Below are 11,561 nucleotides of genomic sequence, written 5' to 3'. Positions count from 1 at the left end.
AGTACTGAGTTTAAAATCAATAATTATAAACATCAACAGAGATAGTCCTAATCTAATAAGTTGCCTAATCTAGCCAAAGTACTTAATCTACCACCTAAACAATCCAACCAGATCTTACAAGACCAAATGTATATTCTAACCAATGTATTTTTCCTTTTTCGTTGTTCTTTGCCCCCTCTTCCTTCTATTGGTTTTTTTTTTTCCTATCTTTCTCGTTATTGTTCTTTTTTCGGGTAGCAAGTAGTTTTTATGTATTTTTCCTTCTTCTCGTTGTTCTTTTCCGTCTTCCTTCCACTGCTTCCTTTTTGGTATTATTGCCAATTAGGCTTTGCAAAATTTTGTCATTTTGAAAAAATTTAGTGGAAGAAAGTAACTGCCGTTTGCTTTTGGGATAGTATGACAATTATTTTCCAAAATCAGAGACTAATCAGCAAATATGAAATTGTTAAGGACTATTTAACAATTTATCACAAAAAAAAATTCATGGTAGCCAAATGTGCCCTAAGTTAGGTCGTTTTTAGAACTCGACCAAATTAGGCTAACTAGAAATAGGGAAGTAATATATTCGCCCCCCTTTTTTCACTACAAAAGGGCTGGACCAAGGAAGAAAAGGGGGCTAATATAATTAAAAGAAGGGTAGGCTTGATTGATCAGGGCCTAGGATCATCCGATCAAGGTGTTCACATTGGCATTGACTGTCCCTATGATTGCTGTTAGGATCAACTGAACTGATCAAGTAAACGAGACAGAAGTGGGGCCAACTAAGTTTCTCTGAAGAAATTAAGAGCATAAAACAGATTTTCTTGTTAGCAATTGATAAGTAAACTTCAAATGGACTGTTTTGAAAAAAAGGAAAAGTTCCACTCTTTCAACTAATCTTTTGTAGAATACTGATTTGGATGATTAAAATCAACAGATGAGAAGAGCTTTTAAGGCCCCTGGTGTCTAATGTAGGTGGAACCAACAATTTCAGGTGTGGGTTCCTTTATTTACACCCATGGGGAGGGAGGATTAGGCACTCAGAGGATTAGCAATATTTAGCCCTTTAGGAGAATTCCAAACCAAGCTCTTTCCTAACCGATACTTGTTGGGCCCCATGTGTGTCATGGATATGTAATTGGATCCGACAGTCTGACCAGAGCCCACAAGTCTGGCCAACGGCTTTGAGAATACCTTGATCAGATGACCAAAGGTCCCTAATCCATCAACCCTCTTTAGGGTTCCGCGTGTGGGACTAAGACAGTAAGAAAGGCTCGAATCCACAAGTGGACTTGGGCTCCAAGAGGCCATGGAGAATCAACAAATGGGCTTTGGGCTCAATTTTGAAGCACATAATATCATGGGCTTTATCAAATATGGGCCCAATTGGTCTATCAATGAACTAGACCCAATCAATGGTTTAGCCGAAGGATTTACATTTACGCTCACTATATTTGCCAATGTCACACTACTGTACTCTCCTTTTTGGCCTCCGTTGCCACCACACATGAATTCTCCATCCCCCAAAATATATCTAGGCTTAGATGAAAAGAAACTAGATTTTTCATGGATTAGATAATTAATAAAAAAACGAGAGAAGTGTTCATGGGGCCTTTTTATGTGAAATCTGAAGACTGCTTCGGAGATGGAACTCAATATTTCTTTGAAATTGGATTTAACAATCTGTCGTCTTGACCCAAACGCGATTAAAGAAAGTGAGACGAGTCCCTCCACTTCTAGATTTGTAGACTCTCTTGATGAGTCTAGAACGGAGCGAGTTGAGATGGTTAATTTGAATCCCAGAAACAAAAGCTTCTGATCCAACTTACTGCCGCGTGACAGAGTTGAGGGTGCCAGAGGACACGAAACTCAAAATTGGTGAGGGGTGAGCAGTTTGAAGGGGCAAATGGCAAGGACACGTTGGATGTTTGGATTCCACATGGTGAGGGGTGAGCAGTTATATGGGGCAAAAGGCAAGGACATGTTGGGGTTCGACCCAAAAGCAAAACTCCCACATCAACATCAAAAAAGTGAATGGATGTGGATGGACTTATAAGGACTTGAGAACCCTCCCATTAGTGTGTGTGTGGTGGGTGGGTGAGGGGTAGGCACCCCCTTAAGGGGAGGGCTCTCAAGTCCTTATAAGCTCATTTACATCTCTTAACTTTTCCAAGGTGGGATCTTTGCTTTTGCATGAACCCCCAACAATCTTTCCCTCTACGCATAAGCAGGATGGACAATCTCACCACTCCACTGGGCGCCCGGGAGGGGGGGGGGGGGGGGGGGGGTACTAGGATATCTTCTCGGAGGGAATGTTTTACCGAGATCTTCCCAAAAGAATTTTCTCCATCCTTGAGGGTACACAGCGGTTGCCACATCGCGGCTCCGATACCACTTGTTGGGACCCGGGAAGAACTCACCCTTAAAAGCTAGCCAAAGGAAGTTGCCCAAGTCCTTATAAGCCCATCCACATCTCTTAACTCTTCCGAAGTGGGGTCTTTGCTTTTGCGTGGAACCCCTAACAATCTCCCCCTCCATGCGGAAGCAACGTGGGTCTCCATCCCAAGGGATTTCTTCCATCCTTGAGGCTGCATAGGGGTTACCATGATCTTCCCCGTGGGATTCTCTGTCACCCAAGAGTTACCACGCCCTAGCTCTGATTTATTTATATATTTATTTATTTATTTTATGCACACATAGCATATTTCATTGTTGGTTTCTCCCTTGGATTTGTTACATTATCATTTTCCTTTAAAATTGTGTACCAATCCTCGAGCTTCTTATGTTTAGTAAACCGTAGGGATGTCACATTAACCAATTATAACCAAATAGGATCACGCTTGAATGCCAGACTCTTCAACAAAATGACCAGTTTATGCGTACAAGTCCAATAGTGTCCATCAGAGACAAATTTATGTCTCAACTTGCTTTTTGTTAATGAATTCCGGTAGGGGTCCGCCTAACACCCTAATCCCAGCTTGCCTACCAAAATAAATTTATTTCTCAATTTATACCCAATTTTTTGGCACAGTGAAATAACTGCACATAATTTTAGGGAAAAAATTTAATCCGAAACATTACCTTCTTAAAGCTTACTCCACAAATTTTACTGTGTCCATTTAATGTAGTAAGAAACTATGATTTGCATTTTCTAGCATGTGCAGTGTAAGTGATGCAAATTCTATCATCCTTTCAAGAATTTTTCTGTTTTCACTCAAGAAGAACTACCCTTGAATCATTGACTCGAGTTCAATCCCCCCGGGCTTACCCGATGCGCATGATTTACATGTGATTGTGTGCATCCGTAGGGAATAGTCCCGCCCTAAAAAATGGAGAGGGGATACCCTATGTCATCGAACAAATGGAGAGGTGATACCCTATGTCATCAAAAAAAAAAAAAAGAACTACCCCATAACGTTGATTATAAGGTCTTAAAAGACAATCCAAAATTATAAAGGTATTTTTTTAATTTGCAGAAATAAAGGGGTTAGTCATTTTTCTTTGATTGGCATAACTGATGGCCGGGCCGGCTTGTTTTGTCTTACTCGACAATGACACCGAATCAGCACTATTATTAGTCCCTTAAAGGAAAATAAAAATTTTCAAACGATAATACATAATATCAACTTAGAATTTTATGCTGGCTCTCATATAAAAAATAGAAAATTGTCTTATTGGCAAAACCACCAAAATCTAAATATACTAAAATGGAAGAGATCGGTTTTGTACACAAATAAAAAGAAACAACATAAGAGGTGGACGAAGAAGAAGCACATTTTTTTAATGAACTGATTTTCTACGGTTAATGGTTCTCTTCTTTGGAAGTACAAGTAGCTTCCTCCAAACAGAAATATGTTGTAGCATAGTGTGGACCCCGATCCCTGGGGTGTCTACACATAGGTTTATTTATGATCTCTTATTTGTAAGTCTGGTTTCTAACCTCTTCCAACCTCATCCATCTGATACTTTAGTAGGCATTTTCTATTAGGTATTGTCGTGGCCCCGGGTAGTACTCTTAGATAAGCTGGGGTTAGGCATGATCCCTGCCAGTGTATTAAAGAAAAAATAATAAAGTTACAAACAAGTATAGGGAACTCCAGTAGAGTCCCTTGTTATAATAAAGTTGCTGCATGGGTTTTTCCATGGGCTTTTGAATTTGCCACTGATTACATTCACCGCCATTAGAGAATCTCACTCGATCCATAGATCCGTGAAGCCTTTCTGTTTTGCTAGGAGGATTCTGTGGAGGATGGCTTCAATTTCTAAGCTGTAGATTTCTCAGCTGATTTGAGGAATGTAAATGATCTCAGGCACAGGTAGAACTCACCCTTAAATGCTATTCTTCAATGACAAGTAGTATGGGTGTGGTAACTCCGGTGTATCCTCGCGGACCGAGAGCTAGCCTTCAATGACAAGTGGTATGGGCGTGGTAACTCTGGTGCACCTCACGGACCGAGAAAATCCCTCAGGGAAGATCTCGTAATTCCCATGATGCTTCTGTGTACTGGGGAGATTCTTGGGTGAGTTCTACCCGAAAGCAAAAGATTCCAAATCAGAAAAGTAAAAGTAATGTGGAACGGCTTATAAGAACTTAGGCACCCTCTCCTTAATGGCAAGCTTTTAAGGCTGAGTTCTACCTAGGCCCCAACATGGATAAAGTAACTTCAACCATCCAAAATTTGCTCCTTTCCAATTTGGTTTACATGTTTCTCATAAAATTTGTTTATTTATATATATATATCAACTCTGTGTGTATCCTTTTCAAGTCTTTTTCTTTTTTGGGTGGGTTTTTAGGTCTACCTAATGTGATATTTTATTTTCCAATAGTGGTGAATTAACAGCTCTAATTCATGTGGGTTTTAGCAGAGTAACAGACTTGCGTATTACTGCTTCACTCTGTTCAAATTTGATCAAGTTTGCACTTTTAGGTTGTATACATCACCACAACCCTACGGGGACGACCTTGTAGAGGAACCCTTAGGCCCAATTAGTTTTGGATTTTGAGTCCAAAACTCGAGTCCAATAATTAGGCTCTGTTCGTTTTAGATTGTGACGCAAACCAATTATTGGACTTTTTTTTGGTTCTAACAATCTAAAATGAAGAGGGCCTTAGTATTGGACTCAAAATCAATTCTCAAAATTCAAAACAAACTCGGCCTTGAGTTTTCGAGGCTTTACGTTCTAACCAATGTTTGCGTGAATCAAGCCCTACTAATTCATATCATCCTCGTTGTTTGTAATTAGTGTAAACTATTCAAATGCTCATCAAAATCTCTTTCAAGTCCCTTTCTTTTTAGGTAGGTTTTAAAGACTTTTGGATGTCATGTTGTTATCTCCGGTAGTGGGGAGTTAACAGTTAACACCTCTAATTCATGTGCTCAATTTGAGTATTGATTCGAACCTTTTTTCGTTAGAATTTATTTGTTTTTTGTAATTTTGTCTTATTGTAGACAAACCAATGATGCGCAGGAATATTCCTATTTTCCTACTTACAAAATTCACTGTAAATTATCATTAATTGAAAAATAAAAAATCATTAATGAAACTGCTACTAGATAAGAAGAATCATAAGATAAGGTAAAAGTGATCACAAACGTAAAAGAATTCTCCTCCTCCCTCAAAACCAACCAATGCCCTCTAGCCGCGTGGCAATCTTCCTCATTACAATAATCCCCAGGCTCATAAAGACAAAATCTCAAACACGTGTCGCAACAAGCGTCAACACGTGTGGAAAATAACTGCCATAGAAGAAAAAAGCCATTCGCATACATCATACATATAGGATCTACTCGAGCATCTTCCACTCCCGATTCCAGCATCTTCCAATGCGATCCCTCTCCCGCAAAATAATCCAACGGTCCAGATCTTCTACCTTTCTCCATAAATATATTTCGAGAATTCTCAAAGCCCTCAACTGATTTGGGTTTTTCAAGCCATGGATGTGTTGGAATCTCCGCTCGAAGCCTTCGTTCTCAGCTTTTATTTTCTAACCACGGTTAGAAGTTTCTGGACGTGGGGTGCCCTTCTTCTAGCAGCAGGGTTCAGCTTTTGGAGAATCAGAACCGTTGGATCTCAATCTCGACCCAAATCCGATGATTCTTCCTGGAGAATCAGAAGCGTTGGATCTGAAACTAGTCTCAAATTCGAGAATAATTCTTCGGACCGGAGAACAACAACAGTGGTCCCCACTCAAACTCGTGATCCGTTAGATTTAACGCCGTCTCCCTCGCCCTCGGCTCATTCCATTAACGGCGGCGACGAGGAAGATGAGGGAGGGCGGAAGGGGAAATTTACGGTGTATTATTACGATGACAGCGTTAGAGATGACGGGGAGTTGACGGTTATAAACAGTTGGATTGAGGGGGAGGGAAAGGGCATTAGTGAGTCATTATGGGAGGTGGAGGGTGTGGTTAGATTGCCGGTGAGGAGAGCGTTGGATCTGGGTTGGTATCGGTTTCAAGACTTGACGGTACTTAACGGCAACGTTGTGAAGTTATGGAACGGAGAGCGAAGTAGGGTTTTCTAGGGAGGGGGAATTTTTATGAATGTAATTGTATATATAATTGTCCAATGATTTCTTAGGAATTTTCTGTGACATCATTTACTAAAAGTGATTTTTGCACCTCTTTTATAATCTTGCGAGAATGAAGAGAACGTCGGCTTATATTATCATATATCGGCAGGCAATAATTACAGGCCTGTACAGCTCGCTCTCAGGAAACGGACTCTCTATGATCCTATCATAAAATTATTTAAGCTCCGTTTCCTTATCACATAAGAACATAAAACAGATTTTACGTCAGAAGAAACGGAGGCTTACGATTATTGAAAGAAGGGAATGCGGATATCACTTCTCTAAAATAATTCAAAGAATATTCTTGGTTTATTCCTTACAATGATTTCGTAAGTAATGAGCCCACACTAAACTTTTACTATATAGGAAAAGGGGAGTTTGTATATAGTATACCTATAATTTCTGTTAATGAAACTACTGTCCTTAGCATTTGTCCCATTATCCTCATTTTTATGACAATTTTCCAGCCACATAATATTGACAACCCTTTTTATGATGGATGCGCCTCTCTTGAATTTAGACTCTTTCAATACAAATTTTTTAGGGCGTCTCACCTCCAAAATTGGGCCCACCAAATAAAGGCAATCAATCGTGCAGACATGATCTCATAGGATCCTTCCCAATAAACGGGTCGGATGTAAATATCAACTTCATTTTATATTTTATATTTCCATATACGGAAGATTTTATATGCTCTATGCCCACCATGTCCAGTATTTATAGAGAGCACATTGAGGCTCACTTCATAGGATGATTCAACAGTTCATTTGATGGGCCCAACATAAATAGGATATAGAGCCAATTTACATTGTGGCCCGTCAAATGAAAGATTTGGCTCGACCTATGAAGTGGGCCACACTGTACTTTTGACTAAACACGCAAACATGATGTAAAACCTCCTACCTGAGAGAGTGGCTCTTAAATGCGAGAATTTATATGATGGGTGGCCGTGAAACACGTGAAGTCTAAAAAAGTAGGTACGGCCCACTTTTCTTGATGATCCAAACCATTCATCTGTTTGGGCACAACGTAAATAGGTTGTGCCCCAAAAATCTTTTCAATAGGATGATCCTAACCCTCCGATCTGAACTGATCTAAAAATGGAGATTTCCAAAAATCATTTATGGAATCTTCTAGAATCACCCTATGGAAATGATTTATGGGGCACAACCGTTCCTACTTTTTTTAGACTTTGTGTTTTCAGGGCCACCCATCATATAAATTCTCCTTAAATGCAATAGCTCAGTCTCCAGAGAGAATTGACCACTCAAGGATCACCAACATATCAAACGGTGGTAGTAAGTGGGGCCCACTCTGCCCTGCCTCGTAGACACCTTATCTTTTCATCCAGTTCAACCTTTCGGGCCAGAAATCTTCGTGGCGAGAAAAAAGAACCACAGATACAATCAATGAGAGCAGCGAGGACCTTAGAAAATTTGAACGGTGCCAGTTTAGCATGACAGCTATTCCATGCATTTAATACTTCCAACTTTGGATCCTCGAATCCGCAAGTTGCCGCAATTGTGGTTGTGCCACATTTAATATCCGTGGTAGATCTTCCCCAACCGATCGTCTCCATCTTATTTTATTGGGAACTGATATATTCGCCTCCTATTAGTGTATTTATGACTACTTTTTTATACTAGAAGGAGTGGCCAGGGAAGAAAAGTGGACGAAGATATCATTTCCCTATTTTATTTTGTATGTGGATTTTATATCTGCCTCAAATTTTTTTATTTTTTTTGAATAGCATCTGCCTCAAGTATTTTAGTGCAGAGGTAGTTTGTTTTTTCTGGACTTCAATGATTGCCTACGCTACAAGTTAGAAAGAAAACTAATCTCAAGTTTATAAATCATAATCAAACAACAGATTAAGTTAAAAAATATAATAGATAAGAAAATGTAACAGCAACCTAGTCTAAATCGATTGTTGGGGCAACTTGTAAGTTAAATTTGCAGCCTAATATACCGAAAATCCAATTTGGTTACACTATATCTAGTCTACCCGTTCGGGCCGGGGGGGTTCTTGACTCTAAGGATAGCTATCCCTCGACCAGTTAATCCCAGTTCAGTAGTTAAGGCACCACCGTGACAGGCCCAACTTATTTTGGATTTTGAAAAGCGTGAGTTCAAAACTTACTATTGGACTCAAAATTAAGGCTCTCTCGTTGTAGATTGTCACAACTGGTAGTGAGCCCAAAACCAATTATTAGACTCAAAATCACATTTAATTTTAACTCCGATAATTGATTTCGGGCTCATAATCAGTTGTCATAATGTTAAACGGACAATATTAGGAAATGATTGAATCCATACAACTATATGGATTCTGTCAATAAATATTAGGCAAGCATTTATTTTGTACATTCCATGTATATTAGCTTTCTCTTTTTCACCTTCAATTAGGTTCCTTAGATCTGTAGCTTTCTTTATTTTCCCTTCAATCACAATCCCCAATATGGGATACATGTTGCTACTTTGTATATAAATATGTTACTGTAGTCAATGGAAACGCATCCAAAATCATTCAATCAAAGTTTATTCTTAACCTTGTCATAGTATCAGAGCTCCATGCTAGATCTATCTTTTTCAGTTCTTTACTTCTCTATTCGACTGTTCATCTTCAGCCAGTATTTGTTTCTTCTTGTTGCAGCTGCAACAACACCACGGAACTGATCATCTACAAAAATCCTCCTTGTAAATTGATTCCAATATTTTTTTTACAAAATCCCTTATTTTTTTAATAAAACTTTTACATTAATTTCTGGGTTGCTCAAAACAGAGCCCTTTTTTATCATTTGAGAGTGTAGCTGCAAAACCCAATTTATGGGCTATTTCTACTGCTACTCTATTATCTTTTTAAACTTGTCTCAGCATCAGCCCGTGTCTTCTCCAAATTCTGTCGGAGCAGAGATGAATACTCTGTCATTTTCTTTAGCCATGTCATGATAATCCTACAACCCTACCTTTTGTTGCTCACTTTCTTGGCCCGTTCTTGTCCGTAGATGTTGCTATTGGTAGCACATTTCCGCTGCTTGTTCACGCTATTACAATGGAGGCAAAACTGATTGTTAAGCAGCCCGTCGTGGTTGATGCTGGCTGTTGTGAATAAGCGGGCAATACATGTTCATACTCTGAGTCTTTATCGTTGCATGTATATCATATAAGTAGCGCCAGATTTTTTCTGCACTATCGGTTTTTTTTGGAGCAGAAAGCTGGTGCTATGATATATCAGGAAGGTGAGAATCACTTGGCTGCAAACTTAGCAGGTATGTCTTTGACTTTGTCTTCATCCCTTAATCGGGTTTCTTGGATTATCGATACCGGTGCCACAGACCATATGGTCAGCTCTGTTTCACTCCTTACATCAATATCTTCAATGGGCTCCTCCAGAGTTAAATTACCTGATGGACATCATGCCCCTGTTACACATGTGGGTACAGTTGTTTTATCACCTTCATTGGTCCTCAAGAATGTCTTATGCGTAGTGTAAACGGATCGAATTCGGAGCGGATATGGCTATATCCGAATTCGATTACAGTATACACTATCCGAATTCGGATTCGACGGATATTTAATATCTATTACCGAATTCGTATCCGTCGCATATTGTTCGAATTCGGATATTATCCGTATCCGTTTATTCGGTAAATTCGAACATTTTATTGCAGCACTTTATCTTTTTTCCCCTACTTACTCAAATGAATTTTCCAAACCCTAAAACTGTTATAAAAAGTTATAAAAATTGATGTGCAAATCTGTAATTTAGGATGAGATAATACCTTATACGAAATTAATCTGGTAACTTCAAAAGCAGATTTCAACAGTAACAATTTTCTGCAATAATAAACTGTAAAGGAAGAACAAATCGTTAGATCACTTATCGAGTTGAGGCACGAAGAATCTTCGCTGTCCTTAAGGCAAATCTCGCCCCCACTATGACGAATCAACGGTGCAGATGGGCGTCAAGTCATGGTAGCTGAAATAAGAGCCCTTGAGGACAATCAGACTTGGACCCTCACCCATCTTCCTTCTCACAAAAACCCCATCGGGTGTAAATGGGTGTACAAAATTAAGTATAACTCTGATGGCTCGGTTGAACGTTACAAGGCACGCCTTGTTGCCAAGGGTTATAGTCAAAGAGAGGGATTGGACTACCAAGAAACATTTGCTCCCGTTGCCAAATTAGTAACTCTCCGTACCTTATTAGCAGTGGCTGCTATCAAGCAGTGGCATCTCCATCAGTTAGATGTCAATAATGCCTTCTTGAATGACGATCTGGAGGAAGAAGTTTACATGCAATTACCTCCTGGTTTTTCTGGAAAGGAGGAGACACGAGTTTGCAAGCTCAATAAATCGTTATATGGACTGAAACAGGCATCTCGTCAATGGTTTGCCAAACTTTCTACTGCATTAATAGATGCTGGTTTTGTTCAATCCAAGTCAGATTATTCCCTCTTCACACAGCTTTCAGGCTCCTCCTTTACAGTTGTACTCATTTATGTGGATGATATCATACTTGCCGGAAATGATCTTTCTATGATCACTACTCTCAAAGAGTTTCTCAATGGTTGATTTAACTTAAAGGACCTTGGAAATCTTAAATATTTTTTGGGCATTGAGGTCGCTCGCTCACGGCATGGCATACTTCTTTCTCAACGCAAATATGCACCTGAAATCTTGGAAGATACTGGCTTTCTTGGCTCTCGACCAGCAACATTTCCTATGGAACAAAATCTTAAATTCACATCCTCGGATGGTGATCTCTTGCCCGATCCTACTAGCTATCACCGTCTTGTTGACCGTCTAATTTACCTCACCATCACACGCCCAGATATTGTATTTCCTGTGCAAATGCTCAACCGATTTATGGACATGCCTAAACAACCACATCTTGATGCCGCTCATTGTCTTCTTCGGTATCTTAAGCAATCTCGTGCTCAAGGCATTCTCTTATCATCTACTAGCCCTCTTCAACTACGGGCATTTTGCGACTCTGATTAGGCCA

The 11,561-nt window shown here is 39.6% G+C and overlaps 1 protein-coding gene across 1 annotated transcript; it reads left to right on the top strand.

Annotated features, from left to right (window-relative positions):
• The first annotated feature begins 5,761 nt into the window (after positions 1–5,761).
• On the top strand, positions 5,762–6,589 carry LOC143876848 (uncharacterized). The gene has a single exon (XM_077378535.1). It carries the CDS (start codon positions 5,915–5,917, stop codon positions 6,503–6,505), a length of 591 nt encoding a protein of 196 aa, XP_077234650.1. The 5' UTR covers positions 5,762–5,914; the 3' UTR covers positions 6,506–6,589.
• The last annotated feature ends 4,972 nt before the right edge of the window (positions 6,590–11,561 follow it).

Source organism: Tasmannia lanceolata, unplaced genomic scaffold (genome assembly GCF_043159265.1).
Source record: "Tasmannia lanceolata isolate RefF3 unplaced genomic scaffold, GAP_Taslan_0.1 ptg000005l, whole genome shotgun sequence".
Classification (NCBI taxonomy): Eukaryota; Viridiplantae; Streptophyta; class Magnoliopsida; order Canellales; family Winteraceae; genus Tasmannia; species Tasmannia lanceolata.
The sequence above is the reverse complement of the archived record's forward strand: the minus strand, read 5'-3'. Positions and strand labels throughout refer to the sequence as shown.

Coding starts and splice junctions, on each gene's coding strand:
- LOC143876848 (XM_077378535.1), top strand. CDS start 5,915: ATGGATGTGTTGGAATCTCCGCTCGAAGCCTTCGTTCTCAGCTTTTAT.